Here is a 17,831-nt window from a genome sequence, read left to right on the forward strand (position 1 = left end):
CTTAAATAGCCATGTTTATTTTGCTGAAGGGAGATGTTTGTCTGGTAGGTTCTCTCCACACTTAGCTGAACTTATTGCGATGCAGGTAGGAGCTGAGAGAGCTTTAGCTTCTACGATGTCTGAGTGGATAGTGGAATCGAACGCTCTCAATGTTTTTTTTTTGCGATTCAGAACCCTGCTCCCTTCTCTCTGGATGAACCCATCGCGGAGTCTATGAGAAGGAAATGCACTCTAGCACCTACAACTCAACTCCTCCACCGTCCAAGATCTGCAAACAATTTTGCTCACGCTTTCAATGTTCTTCTTGCTATTGCTAATGCAATGCGTATTCTGCTAAGAAAAACAATGCAAGTGCATGTACGCGATGAGATATACTCATATGGGCCTCCCTCAGTCAGTTTTCACTGTATGCTACAATGAATGACAATTTTACCACAAACATCTAAGTTTCTGAAAACCAGAACGATAATTTAATCGAGCATCGTACATAATGAAAGTGTCATCAACTAGGCCACCCCGAATCAGAAACGGATGAATTACTAAGACAGTCACATAATATAGTACAATGATGACAAAAATATCATCAAGTCGATTAGAACAAGACCGACTGTGTCAAAAACAAATTTTGGAGCAAATAATCCCCACACCTGCAACAAAATAAAAGGTTCAAATCTCGTCATGAGTAAACGCAGACACATATTAAAGTGCAAGAAAATCCCACGTAGGAGAAAATACCATCAAATGCCGCCGGTGAATTGTGACGCATAACATTGTAAATGTGAATGTTACCGCGGAAATTAGTCCATATATTAAATACACCTGAAACATGATTGGAGCTGTAAGCAATTGCATAGAACCAACTAAAGTAACTTAAACGGAAGGTTTTTTGCTAGACAATTTACTTGGCACAATCTCATAGAAAATACTTGTTTGCTCTGCCCCTTCTGTGTAGCAACAAGAAGCGGAAGCCCACATATAGGTAAAATGTGAGAAAAACCAAATGTCTCGATGGTAAGAAGAATAGCTTGACGGATAAGGTTGAATTCATCAAACCTGGGACATAAGAAAATTGTTGATCACAAGTTCAATACAAAACTAACCTTTTCCTCGCAGAGAAGAGATATGGCTCTAACTTTTGTGTAGTGCCACATCACCACCCTTGCTAAAAACGACTAAAAATTGTTAAAATCAAAAGATACAAGAGTAATATTGAAATCCGATAACATAGAGCGCCAAAATCACAAAATATCTAACATATAAGACCAAAAATGCAATTTTTCCTAGAAGACGACAATATTGTCCATTCATAAGTGTGTTTCACTAACATCACCAGTCACATATTTGAATCACTTTTAAATCGATAAATGATTAGTCTCTTTTGTCCTCAAAGAAGTAAAAACACAAAATAGAGATTGGAACAGACTGTAAATGCTACAAGTTACATAAATTCTTAAAATAGTCCAAAATTGAGAAAATAATAAGAGACGATTGCAGTGAGTAAATAAAAATTCTAAACCAAAATAAAAAATCTAAAAAGCAATAAATTAAATTTTTGTTGGATGTGATCAACCGATTTAAAATCTTAAAATGTCTGTATAAACATAAAAATTAAAATGCTATGTTACAATTAAAGGAATAAATATGTAAACAAATTAAATTAAATATAAATTTCTAATTATGCAACAAGCAACATAAATTCTTTCATTTGAGCATGAAGAAAACTGTCCCCGAATTACCATATTAATCATGCATTTTATGAAATATATTGAAAAAAAAATTTAAACTCAATTGCACTTTCAACATATTTTATTATCTTAATTTCTGGATAGTTTACAGAATTCTGCAACACCTTGCATACTTTGAAGTTTCAACGCAATTTAGATTTCCCCATCTAATTTTCCAGAGTTTCTTAACTTTCCGTTTAATGTAATTGATAAATTTTAATCAATTTTATATTTTTAATCGCATTCAAAGTTTCTTTCAGCATATCTCAACCGTAATATTTCAGTTGAATCAGTTGATAACCTGGCATTTACACCTGCTGATGACTTAATGTCACTTCTAATTATTTACCAAATGTCCACCCCCTTTGAGCGTCTTTATTCTGTTTTAATTATTATGATATTCTTCATTATTTTCGAGTCCTTTCACATATGCCTTCAGCATATTTTGAGATATTTCTTCATTTTTGGCATTTTTGAAAATTGTTGTCATATCATTTCAGCCATTTTTTATTTTTCCAGTCAAATATCCATATGAACGAACCTGAGACATGCATTACCTTAGGGAGTAAACCGAAACCAATATTGAATATCAAGAATCATAGTGAAACATTATTTTCAGAAAAAGAAAACGTTGCCATAAGTCAATCACATGCGTGTCACAGGCTCTTTACCAATAATAAAAATCGACAAAGTTGGAAAAAAGACTAACAGCAATAAATTATTTAGTGCAAGGATTGAATTGACACTAGTTAATGAACAACAAAATTGATTACCCTTAGAGAAAGGGTAAATAGAATGTGCTTACCCAATAAATGCAGCAGCATATCTAAGGCCATCAAAAGCACACCTGCATCAAGTTTTTTGCAGGAAAATATTATTAAACCCAAGTATTTGTTAACAAAAAACAGACTATAAATCAATTACAGATCATGAATCAAAGAAAACTAGCAAAAAGCTCGAGTCATTTCTTTCTAAGAATTAACAAAGATGCTGCCACACCGCTGAACTTTAGTAACCATGTAAGCTTATATCGTCCGGTATTCGGTATATTCAAATATGTGCTCGAATCTTTAAAAGAGTGTAAAGCATCTTACCAATGACCTGTACTGAAAAACATGCATACAGAAAAAAGGCTCCATTGGGTGACGGGAAGTGCATAAGAAATCGAAGATCCAGAACAAGATTTATCTGCCCTCTGTTCCAATGTCATCAACCTGGTCAAACACCATCCTGTAGAGAACACGTTTAAATGCAAACATATCGGTAACCCAAACGCGCAGGGAAAACTTTCAACAAACCATGTCCACAAATGGAGAATACATTTAGCAAAAACAGCCCATCAAATCATAGAAAATACAAATGAATTGGATTACATAATCGCAATGTAGTTCAACCATAAAGTTGGTTAAACTTTGTTAATTTCCAGAAATAAAGCTGTATGGAAGAACATTCACCTCCAATAAAAAATGCTAAGAAAACCAAGGGGCCTTGTTTTCCGGATAGAACGATGATAGTTGGACTCCATACCGACAACAAGGCCAATGCTTTAACAACTGTTCTTTCTTCCCAATTAGAAGTTCTCTTCCTATCAAGGAGTACACTAATGGCAACTAATGACAATTGCAGTAGTCCAGCAGCATAGGTCACCCGAGGAATGGAGTTTCCTTTCATAATCTCAGGCACCATTTGCAGATTTACCATGCTGCTCTCTGAAGCCCAATGTAAGGGTATGAGTATAAGGTTAAATAAAGTTCCTATAGTAACATACTTCAAGATCCCCTGAGAGAAGTAAGCAATGCTCTTGTATTGCAGAAATGCCAAAACTATTAAACTAAATACTGGCAGAATTTCAGACACATGCACCCATATCGGAGAGTCGTCGCCAATTCCTGTCGTCTTTGAAGGATCTAACTTTAAGAACAAAGAACTGACAGCCTGCTTCAATTGCCCGAGTTCGATGCCAATTCTGATCAAAGGAAGTAAAATACAAAGAACAAGTGCCTGCAGGATTAATTAACAAATACTAAGCAATCATTCTAACTCTCTCCTTCTACAAAGTGCAAAACAAGAAGAATAAACTTGAGAATAGACAGAAGCTTATTGACAAAGAATATCGATCTTATGAAACAGGATGAAACATTATCCATGTCTTATCAGCAATCATCACAGTAAGCGCATATTTCATATATTGATGGGACATAAAGAATGCACATACTTTAATTAACAAATACTAAGCAATAATTCAACTCCTACAAACTGCAAAACAAGAAGAATAAACTTGAGAATAGAACAGAAGCTTATTGAAATGAAGAAGATCGATCTTATGAAACAGGATAAAACATTATCCAAGTTTTATCAGCAATCATCACAGTAAGCACATATATCTTATATTAATGAGACATAAACAACACACATACTTCAATTAACCTCATCTTTTTCATTGCTGCACAGCGTAACTGAAGAATTACAATAGTTGCCAAAAGAAAACCAGCGACTCTGCCTTCTTCCACTGCATCTCAAAGTGAAATAAAATGAGCACAAAATCCAAAAACTAGACACAGGTGATTTCTGGAAATAGATGCCCAGAAAGCCAAAAAGATTGCACCAGATTTGGAGCTTACAAATGTAACTGTTAGAAAGAAAACTGCATGCACGAATCAGCACCAAAATAATAGCAAAATTCACTCCAAAGAAACTCTTAAGATCACCGCAGAATTGAGAATGAAGTTCACATAGCTTTTCCAATCTCTTGATGAAAAAAGAATGCAGAAAAATCGAACACAGCATGATGCCGAAACCTATGCCCATTATCTTCAGATTAAACTCAGTCCAGCTGGATCGTGCTAGTTCAGCAACGCTTGACAAAAACAGCGAATATGCATCAATCTGCTTTTTGACCGAAGGCAATGATGCAAAACATCCCTGACTCTTGTCAATTGAAGAATTCTTTGAAGTGAGTGCCCAAAGCTCTTGCGCCTTAGCATACAGCTCTGAGACATGCAACAAATCTTTGTCCGAAAATCCAATTAATGACAAAGATGAGTAGACATCAATGTATTTTTTTACCTACATTAGTAAATCCCGTGTCAAGAAGAAAGTTTCAAATTCTTCCTAACAAAGGCTATAAATATAACATTTTTTCTTCCAACTTCAGGTAAAGTTCGCATGAAAAGAGTAAACCAGAAACTTATCTGAAACCAATGTTGCGCGAAATCGATAAACCTACTACTTAAACAAACAAAAAACAAGGCAATGACCCACTTATTTATGCATATGTAAAGTAAGGTCCTGTGTATCCTTAATCACTAATCTTGATCTAAAGTGAAAAAAAACCGAAACGAACAAACATTTATCAGATAAGAGTTCCAAACTTGCCCGTTAAGTAGAGCATCAGCATAGGTCCTCATGAGCACTAAAATTTCTGAAACTGACAATTTGAGAGATGTTGTGATTTTGTGTATTTGTACAGCAGACACATGGGATAAAAGAACAATTGCATCCTATAAACTTAAAGTATTATGGCAAGAATGTATGATGATAACCATCCTGTCAAACGAAGGTGCACCGATATGCATCGTACACATGCTCGTTTAAAAAAGGTGGACATTTTAAAGAATGGACGACAAATAAAAAAATTTGGAACAAATATTAAAAAATGTTGATGTGTATTGGACATAAAAGTTAAGTTTTAATAAAGGAAATTGTTTATTCAGTATGATCTTACACAAGCAAGTCCTACTAAGCAGGTGCTTTCCATAAATACACGGTAGCTACACTTGGACTTAAGTCTGTCAACAGATTCATAGGTTCATGACCACCGTAGTCCAAAAGTTAAGTTGATGGAAAAGAAATATTTATTTGTTTGAGTTAATTATAAGATCCTAAAGCTAAACATAGTTCTGGTATTGTATGAAGAGTAAAAAGTGTAACACTCTGAAGACAAAAAGAGTGAAGAAAGCTTTACCTGCCAAGAATTAATGCAGAGCACGTTAACATAATTTTGCATCCAAGTGTCAACTTCTGATGCCCTTTGATCACTGCAAGGCATTGAGTGTGGCATATCCCATGCACTTCCAGCTAAGGAAAACAGTTCCGAGTCAACTCGCCCAATGCTGAAGATAGTAACGGTCAACCTTATCATTAACTGTTCAAAAAAAGAACTCTCTAAACCAACTGAATATCGTAATATGCAGCACAACTCTAGCAAGCTACCACGTTCTCGTACATGGATACAATACCATAAAACTTTACCAACGAAGTTTAAAATAAAATAGAAAAACCATATTGCACTATACCTTCCAAAAGGAAAGGGAAGACCAAGAAGAGCAGAAATTGTGACTGCAAAATCAAGCTGAAAAATAAAAGAGTGGGATGAGTGAAGTTCCTACGATGAAGTTGTGCTCAGGAAATCTTGAGCACATGGAGGTGAATCAAATTAACAGACCTGTTGAATGGAGTAAATGCAAATCTTCTTTTCATGCTGAAATTACAACAAAAACATATAAATATGCAGGATTATATATTCTCGCATTTATGAGGCTCTTGAAGACGTTAAAATAATTGATAATGGAGAAAGTTGAATATGACAGTAAGCAACAATGAACCCACATTTTAAGGGTTGATAAAAATTTGTCAATGAGATTTTGGCCTCATAATTGGACCAACTGAGTTGGAGAAAAATATATGGCATATATGGCATACTTCGTACTCAGACACATCAAAAGATCGGAGAGGGCTGATGGATGTTCTTTTCTTTTACAGTTGATAAATGGAAAAAAGATCCTTCGCTTTTAAAAAATATTGTCAAGTAATTTTGGTAAACAGGAGAACAAGTTCAGAAGTAGAGTTGAGGATGCCCTTCTAATTTTACATTTGATGACATCTCGGAAAATCCTTCTACCTAACAGCAACATAATTATGTGGGTGTTGGGAAAATGGTGGTGGAAGGATTCAAACATCAGGCGGAGAATATGAACACGGTAGTTTTACTGCGCTGCATGATTACTGTAGAATAAAGCTCATCCAAGGACTGATCATCAGCTTTGTAAACTTCTCAATTTTCTTTGATAAAATTGGTTATATATTCTCTTTTTAAGCCGTATAAAATTTCAAACTGTTCATCCTATACCCAAATTTTCTTCAGAGAATATTCCATACCGTGTCTAATTTGCATGACGAACTATCAACTGCCGCTTGCTGAGGAGTTGGAGGCTTCTTTAAACTCAGTGCAAAAATCGCTGTTTCCACCTAAACAATGTTCTAAATAAAGTTCTTGATGGCTATAATTAATTAGCAAAAGATTTTAAAAGATGAAATACCTCTTCAGCAGTGCCTCCACCATGATCACCATTTAAGGTTTGCCCGTGATCACCCATGACAACAAGCATTGTATTTTCATGTAATCCACCTGGTCTACTTTCGTTCTCCAGCACTCCAACCACTTCCTATATTAAAATAAGAACTTTTTATTATGGTCTCAGAAGAAATGTCAGAAATTAAGGGTTGCCCTGAACATAGTTTTAGGAATGTCGAAGAGCATGGCACTTGAATTGAAAGACAAGGATTATAAAACAAGAGGCACTATATGCGATTCCATCCATTTAGTTGCACTTCTGTAGTTAATTAAAAATTAAATCAACTAACTACCTTTATGATTTCGTTGTACTGCTGCAACTTTTCGACCATTGGGACAGAGTCAACACCAAATATGTGCCCAGCATGATCCTGGATCATATACAACGAAACAAAAAAAAAAATCAAAACTATAGGTTGAGTTGACGGTCTCATGAAAATCAAAAGCTGAGTTTTTCAGTTATGGCACAAATTTATTTCGATGTCAAAATAAGAAAGATCACTTATGCAGGCCAGTAGGAAATGGATGCCAAGTGACATTGAGATCGTAAATGAAACAGAGATGATAAATGCAGCAACATCATAAAATATTTATTGCTGTTGCAATTTTTGCAAACTTGACAGCTTCCATTCATGCAAAATTTAGTACCATGGCCCTGGGAGTTCAGGTCTTTTAGCTCCTTAAAACAAACCAAGTTCAGGTCTTTTAGCTTCTTAAACCAAACCAAATCTATAGATTAGGTGCAAGGTTCTGTTGATGTATCTAGCACTGAAAATTAAATTAAGAACAAATTTCATCCCAGGGAGAGCATAAAAAATTTAAACATCAGAATTATTATGAACACTCTCGAAATTCTAAACAAATGCTGGTGAGAGAGCCTGACACCAAAACATGTGAATAACAGTGCTAGTAGAAATCTATGTTTGAGGTGCATACATTGAAAAACTATGGGTTGCACCTTTTAAATTTTCCTTCCAATAATTTTTCAGTATGCAGCCACAATAGGTGGCCCACCTGGGTTATCCAAGCTCTGATTATTCCCTAGATAATTAAATATTATCAGCATTTTTAATTTATACTAGATAATTATCAGCATTCTTAGTTTATATTTTCCATCTTCTCCTACTTAGACGAGAAATAGAAAATATATGGGCTTGATATAGAGTTGAAAATTACAACAAGATATTCTCTCTCCTGAACTAACAAAACACAACAGGGAAATGGAAAATTGAAGAAAAATAATGGAGAGAGAGGCTTACCACACCTAGAAAATGAGCTATCAATACATCCCAATTATCTTCATATAGGGAAGGAAGCAAGTTTGTGATGCACCCATTGTCCACCTGGCATAGAAAACAATATGAAGAATTCAAAATCCAAGAAGAACTGTGGCAAAAAAAATCCAAGAACAAGCAGCAAATGTGGGCAAAAAATTAACTCTTACATAGGAATTTAGATAGAAGGTCAACTTTAACGATACAAATACATCTTATGACCATAGTGAATGTCTGGATAGGTATGAAGGTTTACCAAAAGAAAAATACCGTGTGAAGATCTTTAACATTAAATGATGGGAAGGGATAGGATGAGACAAAATGGTCAGGAAATAATTGCACCCATGTGTCGTCCCCCATCACTACTACTCGCTTTCCATTTTGAACCATCTACAGAAGATAATGAGGAGCTGAGGTGATTGCAAGAACAAGAAAAAAAATGAATAAAGCATTCCCATCTCGTGATAAAAACTATGTGAAGCATAGGGGATGACCTGATATATCAAGTTATCTTCAACAATTGCTGGTGCACCAAAGCTATTTCCTACGTCGATAAACGTTGGAAGTCCACCAGTGGTCAAGCCCTAAAAGGGAAAAAGAACGGTAAATATTACGTCAAGGTGTATTTCAAGTGTAAGGTACGGAGGTACCACAATTTTGCTACTCTGGTAATTTTGCTCGTCTGAGAATCAAATTAGAAATTTCAAAGTCAAAACTTTGTTCTGAACACAATACGTGAATGATAAATTTCGATATGATAGATAGTAGATAAACCGGACAAAACAAAGATATCAAAATGATGCTACAAGATAACTTTTACAAGGCAGCAAAAATCCTTAAGTAGATAATCAGGATTCAATTTCAAAATAACAATTGAGGTAAGGTTCATTGAAGTTCTGTTTAATTAAAGTTAGGAATTAATATGAAGAAGTTAAGTGGCAAAGTACATGTTCATTGAAACCATATTCAAGCAGTTGAACTCCGGTTCCAAAATCATAACCATGGCAGGCCTCCACATGTGGGCCATTCATAACTATGTTCAGTAAGAAAATTTTCAACTGAAATTTTTTTCATTTCGTTCCACACATATTCCTCTCCTTTCTCTGAATTTCTCTTGATAATCATTCCTTTATCACTTTACCACTGCAGAAATGATAACCATATCCAGTCATTGCTTTTCCCAAAATGTAAAACAACATAGTTTTCACCTTTAGACGCTGCAAACTGGTGGTAGGCGGGTCTGCTATAGCCTTGAAAATTTTGGCCGTAGATTGGTTCTGACTAGCATATTCATGAAGAACCTGTAACTTATCCATCCATGGTTTCTTCTCTGGTATAAATAACAGAATTAAACAAACAAATAAACAACAGGAACAGTAGCATCAGCCAACTCAAGCACAAAAAATCAAATCCAATTTAATTTCGAATCGTATAAAGCACTTACCTGGAAAAAATGTACTTGGAGCGACAAAATCAAACCTGTTTGGACGAATTTCGAGCTTAGATCCAAATGATGACTTTAACAATCATAAAACCAAAATTAAAAAAAAAAAAAAACAAACAAACCAATTTTCGTATCATTAAATTGAAAAGATGGATCATACAAAACACCTTAGAGCATCAAGAACGATAATAACAAGGCGATTTACTGCAGGTCTGTTCCAACAAGCACTTCCATTTTGCTGTGGAGGAAAGCAGGGAGACTGGAGAACGTCACCGCATTGGCTATACTGAGAGAGCTCGGAGCGAGTAAGAAGGAAACCTCGCGTAAACAACAAAATGGCGAATCCGTGAATCACCATTATACTTAGGAAGACGCAGCAACCCCATTTTCGGCTACCCCAATTCTCTGTCCTCTCAAATACAGCCGCCATCGCGTGAGAGCGTCTCGTAATTTTTGGTTTTAGAGTACTCAACGAGCAAGAAGCATAGAAAATACATGTAAACCAATTATTTGAAAATTATATTATATATATATATATAATATTTATATATTAAATTACATGCCACATCGCTAGCAGCTCATTGCATATTTTAAAATGATCAATTCATACTAAAAATTATTATAATTTTATTAAATTATTTTGTCTATCTTTATTAGTATTATTTAGAATATAAATCATTTTAAGTTTTGGTAATGACAATATTAGCATCGAGCTGTTTCAAGAGTTTATTTGTTAATTTGTTTGATCGAAATAAGTTCTCAATAAAGTGCACAAGTCGCAATCTTTCATATATTAACAAATCAAAGTGGATACGGTAACTTGAGTTGTTTAAAGACTACAGTTTCCGTACTTAGTTATGTTCAGTGGTACTGTGAAACTATCATTCAATAATATTTGTCATAACATCCTAAAATTTGTTAATACAAATCGGTTTTAAGAAAAGATTTTAAAATAGTTTATTCACCCCTCTCTATACTCTAATCCAATTCTCTAGAAATGATATCAGAGCGGGTTTTTTAAAAACTTTGATTACTAAATATATAAAATGAAATCCTTTAGCAAGATTCATATGTATTCAAAAGAGTAATATGATGATTATAAGATTCGCATGCGAGAACATTTGGCTGGACAAAATGATGACATATTGTATGTCATCACTAACGAGCAAATAAAGATATATAAAGTCAATACAACTATAGCAGTTTCCGAGGTTACCCTACAAATGATTGAGAAGCACAGTATGAGAAGAAAAGAAAACTAACTTGGACAACGTGGCCCAGGATATCCTACACAAGACCCTTCACAAGAATAAGTTCAGCAACATCAAGACACGTTCAACCACCAAAAAGATACAGTAGAAGCTGACCCAACTCTGTAAGGGCATGATCAAACCAAAGAAAACAAACTAATTACGAATCCGGAAGATTGATAATGTCAAGATAAAGCCATGTGAGAATGTCAATGAGTTTGATGAGCGATTTAGAAGTATTGTTATTAAACTTGCATCACTTGATAAAGAATACTTTAACCATAAACTCGCTTTGAAGGTTATGAGAGCATCGTCCAGAGATTGAGATGTAAAGACGGTGACCATGCAGGAGTCCAAAGATCTCAACAAACTCGATCTGCATGACCTATTTACATATTTGAAAGCACACGAGTTCGATCTGGGAATCATAACAGAAAAAGAGTCATCCACTCCACAACCTACCAAAACTTTAGTTGTCACAACTTCAACTTCAGCCTCTAGTGAAGAAGCTTCCATCGGAAAATCTGTTAATCAGATAAACAATGAAGCATGGTCGTTATTTGTTAAATTTTTTGGCAAATTTATGAGAAAAAATGGGTATAAATTCAACTCTTGTCATAAAAATGATCAAGTTGATGATAATCAGACTTGTTTTAACTATGGAAAGAAATGTTATTTTTTACAAACTGCAACATGGCAAAGAAAGATTATAAGAAACCTTTCAAGAAAAGATGGTTCAAATATGAGAATAAAATCCTACAAGAAAATGAAAGATCAAAAAGTGATAATTTCTTAATAAAGTAAAAACAAATTGTCTAACTCAGATCCAGATCTGAAGTTCAGAAACCTCAACTAGCAAGAGTGATGATAAGAAGGTTCAGTGTCTTATGACAAATGTTGAGCCATAGATATATTGTTATGGAGAATGTCGATGAGGTATGGTATTTGACTTCGATTCTGATGAGTTTACACAAGAAGATCTTGTCATGGCATTGCATAGCATGGTAGATGAGTATAAAAAACTTTCGCAATTATTTGAGGAAGCCAAACCAGAAAATAAAATCTAAACAAATAAGTCAAGTAACTCTACATGCTCGTAGCAAAAAGAACTTGACAGTCTAATTGTGAAAGTCAATATGCCATCGGTTGAAAATGATGAAATGCGAAGAGTGTTTCAAGCAACAATACATGGGTTGTAGAAACCAGCCGGTGACAGAATTGAGCTAGAGTTTGACAACAATGGGTGTCGTTCTTCTGAGGTGGGTACTCAATCATATCTAGATAAAGACAAATCTAAAATAATATTTTGTCCAGTCTAGCATGATATATGAACATTAACAAAGATAAAGTCAAGCTGATTACACTGGCTCAAAATGGCTTTGCAAAAAGCCAAGCCCAATCAGATATTACTCTGTGAAGGGAAAACTTGACCGTTATTATAATTGCAGGCATGTTCAAAATAGATACAAATAAAATTGGAAGGATGGATAACTCAAACAACATTTTGTGAGAGAAAAAATATATCATACATCACCTGGTTTTGCACAGACTCACACTCTTTTGGATACATACACAAGTAGGATGGTTAGACTAATTCAATTGTGGGTACCGAAAGGGTTAATCTGTTTATGACCCAACTAGTTTTGGGTGCTAAAAATTTTTTTGATTAATTGCAAGCCTCAAAGATAATATCATTAAAGAATCAATGTTGTTTTTGGACAGTGGTTGCTCCAAACATATGAACGGTGATGTCAAGTTGTTGTTTGAAGTCATTGATCACAAAAGACCAAGAATCACTTTCGGTGATAACTCAGAAGGCAGAGATGTGAATGAGGGTGGGATTATCCAGGACAAGATAATTCTAATGATGTATTATTAGTTGAAAATATTTGATAAATCCGATTAGTATTAGTCATTTATGTAATAATGGTTACTCTGTTGAGTTTCACAAGCACACATGCACATTTAGATCTACAAATAGTGATATTATGCTAACCGGGCTAAGAAAACAAAAATTAGACTTGGGGTTACCGAACATTGATTTTACTAAAGATAAAGTTTTCTTTGTATGTCAGTTAGGTAAACATGTCAGATCAACATTCAAGAACAAAAGACATAACTCAACAACTCGATGTTTGGGAACTTCTTCACATGGATCTATTTGGTCCAATACCCATAATGAGCCTAGGGGGAAAGAAGTACACTTTGGCGATCATCGAAGAATTTTCAATATTTATACGGGTTATCTTTCTAATTTTTAAAGATCGGACCAGTGCCTAGCTTATCAAGATTCATAAGAGATTACAAAGTGAGATAACTTCAGTGGTATATAGATAAGGAGCGACATAGGAACTGAATTTACTAATAGACTCTCATAAACCTATCTAGAAGAATGATATTAAGCATGTGCTTTTAACTACTAGATCATCTTAGCAAAATGAAGTTGCTGAGAAAAATAACAAGACACTCAAAAAAACGGCTCGAACCATGCTAGCTGAATCTAGTATCTCTAAAAAAATATGGGCATAAGTGTGAACACTACATGCTACATACATAACAGATTAATGATTAACAAGAATCACAGAAAGACCCTCTAGAAGATCTGAAATGGCAAACAACCCAAAATTTCATACTTTCGAGTACTCGATTATAAGTGTTTCATTCACGATAATGGTAAAACACGTCTAACCACTTTTGATGCTAAATCTGATGTCGATGTGTTTCTAGGCTATTCTTCTGTTAGTAAGACATATAAGGTTTATAAATATAGAAATCTTAACCATTGAAGAACCGGTGCATGTTGTATTTGATGAAATCATATATCTTTCATGATAATAATATATGCAATATATATTATTTATGTAATAGATTAGATGTTACTAACATTGATTCTAGCAGTGATCATGAGATAGATTAGAGAAAAACGACTGAAATAATTCCTAAGGCAAGTCCAATTGTCCATGAAGAACTGCACAAAATCAAGCCGCTTAAGAAGTTGACCCAACTATTGATCACAAGCCAGAATTAACTCAAGAGAAAAACATAGAAAATTAATATCGAATTGTGGAACAACAAGATACAAATTCACTTGGACCAAGCCTCCGGTGGAATAAAAATAATCTACTCAAGCTGGTCATTGGTAGCTCGATCGCTCCTCTTAAAACTAGAAAACAAATGATATATGAGTTCACGCATGCTGCTTTTTTTTCCCTCAACTCGAACCTAAGAAAATAGATGAAGTCTCATGATATTATAAATGGATTGATATCATGCAAGAAGGATAAAATCAATTTGAGAGAAGTAAGGCTCGGCCATTTCATCAACATGTAATTAGAACTAGATGTGTATTTAGGAATAAAGTAGATCAACAGTAAGAAATAAAGCCAAACTTATAGCTCAAGTATAGAGAAAAGAAGAATGAATAGACTTTGATGAATCATTTTCTCATGTGTCTAGACTTGAGGTTATTAGAATATTTCTTTCATTTGTTGCCTTCAAGGATTTTAAAGTTTATCAAATTGATGTTAAGTCAACGTTTCTTAACGGTCTACTAAATGAAAAGTTTATGTTGAACAAACTCCTGATTTTGTCAGTCACATCTATCCTAGCTATGTTTATAAACTTAATAAAGCATTGTATGGTTTGAAGCAAGCTCTTCGTGCATGGTATGATACATTTTCTAAATATTAGCTCGACCATGACTCTGTGTGTCAGGGCCCGTGCACTTAGTTAATATTTAATTACCAAACAACAGTGATTTAATGGTGTAAACAGCGAAAACGAGTTTAAAACGTTAATTTGGGCCTACAGAAATTTCGACATGACCTCCCCGTAAGTAGGACATCCCAAAAATCTCAAAACACAACAACAATAATATACGCTCGAAAATATCATCAAGTTCACAATCAACCTCACAAACATCCTACAGCCGCACTGGCCAGGACTAGACACAACATACCACAAATAAAATCCAACACAACATAAAAACAACACCATACAGCTACACAGGGCATCTCCCTGGAAAATGTATCAAACCAGTATAATATATAAATATCTGGGAACTCTGACACAAACCGACTGACTACTGGGTACCACTCGCTGACGCTCCACCAGACGCGTCAAAACCCCTGGAGTGACCTGTTATGGCATCAAAAACAACCACAACATCAAAAGAAAACAGGGGTCGGACCCCAGTACGACAAACCAGTAAAATCATGACGCAAATAAAAGACATGTAATAATATCAAGTAAATGCAATGCTATGCGATGCATGAATGGTAACAATGGGATAACGGATACCAAATGGAGTCCAAACAAAAAGCATCATCAACAGTAACAGTGGCCACCCGTGCCAGGAATCCAGCATCAAATCGCCGCTCGTCCATGCACGTAGCATCGGGAATGCGAGTAGCTAAGTCGCTCGTCCCTAGCTGTCATCTGGGAATGTGGCTAATCCTAATCCACTCGTCCCTCTGATGACTCAATATATCTCAACAGAATCAACATAAATAGCCGTCAAAGGAGTCAAGGCTCAATATGTTATGCTAATACAATTTATGCATGAATGCAACAATATAAACATTCAATGCACATCATAGCAAACAACATTCACCGAATATTCGTACACGCCAATATAACCGTCATAATGATATAGGTTTGAGCGTACCTCAATTACAACTTACAATACCCCGGTAAATCTTAAAGGCTATCGAATGAAACTCGTCCAACGATAAAACCTACAATATAAATTCGTTATACACTTCAATACAATGCATACCAAACGACTAAACCAAAATAAATCGTCTCGGTTAAAATTCGAAATCCGGGCAGCCTATATAACTCGATCAAAATCTGGATTCCAAGCTTAATACCTCAAGAAACGAAGCTTAAACACACAACGGTGATCTTGCGAAAAATGGTTCGCCGGAAAAGTCGCCGGAGTTACTGTTCACGCCGGAAACCTAGCTGGAAATTAGGGGAAAAGCTCAATTCTTCACTTTTATAGACTAATTCACCAAGATCAACCAAAATTCGAAGCCAAAAGCTTACCTAAAACCGATCGAAGCTCACGCGTCTAGCTGCCAGAAATCAAGCCGATCGAACTCGTAACCTTCCGATACAAGGCAAGGAAGAAGCTAATAGGTTGAGGGACTGCACAAAATTTCTGACCGAAGGGAACGATGCACGCTTGCTGCAGAAGAGGAGGAAAAACGACGGGCAAAGCTGGGGAAAAGCCTTCTGGATTTTGAGCGATCTGATTTTCTCTAACAAATGGGTTGGATTTATATATTTAAATGAAATGGGCTGGGCCATTTTAGTTATTGGGCCTCACACTGTGATTAGAAATGTTAATACAACTTTATTTAATTTTGTTAAGGGTAATCATGATTTATATCGTGCAAATCTATGTTGATGATATAATTTTTGTTCCACTATTCCAAGTTATGTGAAATTCTCCAAGCTGATGCAGGAAAAATTCGAAATGAACATGATGAGAGAACTCACATTGTTTCTTAGATTGCAAGTCAAGCCGCTCGAAAATGACATTTTCATATGTGAAACCAAGTACACTATAATCTACTCAAGAAGTTTGGTATGAAGAATTGCTCAGTTGCTGCTACCCAAATGAGCTCATCAATCAAATTAGATGAGAATGGACAATTTCAGTAGACATAACAATGTTCAGAAGATTAATTGGATCACTTCTATATCTGATCGTTAGCTCACCAAACATAACGATTTCTTTAGGATGACAATTTTCCTTCCAGGTTTGGGACCCCCGCCGAGAAAACCCAAAATGGGACGGGTTTGGATATTTTTCAAATTCTCAGAATAAATAAAGTTATGGGTATGAGAATATTATCACCATCCTCGAACCCGCCAAGTGGCCCCCGATAATAATATCATTAGTAATAATAATAAAATAATAATGACTTTTCATAATAATTTTTAACAAAAAAAACTCGAATTCATAATATTCAAATCTCGTTCATGATCCAACATATCACCTCATGATAATTATGTGATTTCATCTTTTTTTATTATTAAAACCACGAATTACAAAAGTGATAATGATTCAAGTAATATTAATATTTATATAAATAATTAGATTATTGTATCAATATTCTTTAAGTGAATTTGGAAACTTTTTTTGGTTAATTCAACTTCTATTTGAAGCGATGACGATGATAATGATTTAATTCAATCAGGTATGATGACGATGATGACGAATCTGACCACCTTGTTACCATTTCAATATTATTTGAAGCGATGATGAAGACTAGGATGAAGATTTAATGTGCGCGAAGTCGGGATGAGAATTTCCAAGTTGATTGGATAAAATCGGATATTGGGGCCCCATTGAGACTTATCATAGGGATTAAATGGAGAATCCTTGATTAGAAAAAAATAAGTATTGAGGCTGGGATGGTAAAGACATCCCCCCAACCTACCCCATTACCATCCCTATGTTTGTTTATATGCTCGTTTTCAAGCCAATCTCATTACAATATAGCTAAACGTATACTTAAATATCATAAGAATACTCCATGTATAGGTTTTTGATATCCCAAAAACTCAAGTTTTAACTTTATTGGCTACTCAGATGCAGATTATACATGTTGCAAAATTAACAGGAAAAGCCCTAGTGGATCGTGTCAGTTATTAGGAGATAGGCTGATCTACCAATTTAGTAAAAAGCAAACATCAATCGATACATCAATGGATGAAACTGTAGCCACTAGGAGTTGATGTTCACAACTACTATGAATTCAACAACAATCAATA

General features: G+C 35.0%; 1 protein-coding gene across 2 annotated transcripts; it reads right to left on the bottom strand.

Moving 5' to 3' along the window:
- Nucleotides 1-334: 334 nt before the first annotated feature.
- LOC140827674 (uncharacterized) lies at nucleotides 335-10,284 on the bottom strand. 2 transcript variants are annotated; one of them, XR_012117004.1, is made up of 21 exons: nucleotides 9,963-10,284; nucleotides 9,796-9,830; nucleotides 9,560-9,681; nucleotides 8,846-8,935; nucleotides 8,622-8,741; nucleotides 8,337-8,420; nucleotides 7,371-7,448; nucleotides 7,043-7,168; nucleotides 6,882-6,971; nucleotides 6,169-6,204; nucleotides 6,020-6,075; nucleotides 5,689-5,836; nucleotides 4,346-4,790; nucleotides 4,142-4,233; nucleotides 3,179-3,725; nucleotides 2,819-2,954; nucleotides 2,530-2,571; nucleotides 903-1,053; nucleotides 736-819; nucleotides 488-647; nucleotides 335-411 (listed from the first exon to the last, which is right to left on the bottom strand). XR_012117004.1 is itself a non-coding variant. In XM_073190448.1 (20 exons), the coding sequence occupies exons 1-20, from the start codon at nucleotides 10,223-10,225 to the stop codon at nucleotides 549-551; spliced, it is 2,844 nt and encodes a 947-aa protein (XP_073046549.1). In that variant the 5' UTR covers nucleotides 10,226-10,284; the 3' UTR covers nucleotides 335-548. The 2 variants fall into 2 exon arrangements, 1 of the variants encoding a protein (XP_073046549.1); XM_073190448.1 differs by having other exon boundaries at nucleotides 335-647.
- Between the last annotated feature and the right edge of the window lie 7,547 nt (nucleotides 10,285-17,831).

The sequence above is a fragment of the Primulina eburnea genome, chromosome 3 (assembly GCF_022965805.1).
Source record: "Primulina eburnea isolate SZY01 chromosome 3, ASM2296580v1, whole genome shotgun sequence".
Classification (NCBI taxonomy): Eukaryota; Viridiplantae; Streptophyta; class Magnoliopsida; order Lamiales; family Gesneriaceae; genus Primulina; species Primulina eburnea.

Coding starts and splice junctions, on each gene's coding strand:
- LOC140827674 (XM_073190448.1), bottom strand. CDS start 10,225: ATGGCGGCTGTATTTGAGAGGACAGAGAATTGGGGTAGCCGAAAATGG. Junction 6,205..6,881: donor CGTCATGCAAATTAGACACG/GTATGGAATATT, acceptor TTGTAATTTCAG/CATGAAAAGAAGATTTGCAT. Junction 2,572..2,818: donor TTTTTCAGTACAGGTCATTG/GTAAGATGCTTT, acceptor AACTTGATGCAG/GTGTGCTTTTGATGGCCTTA.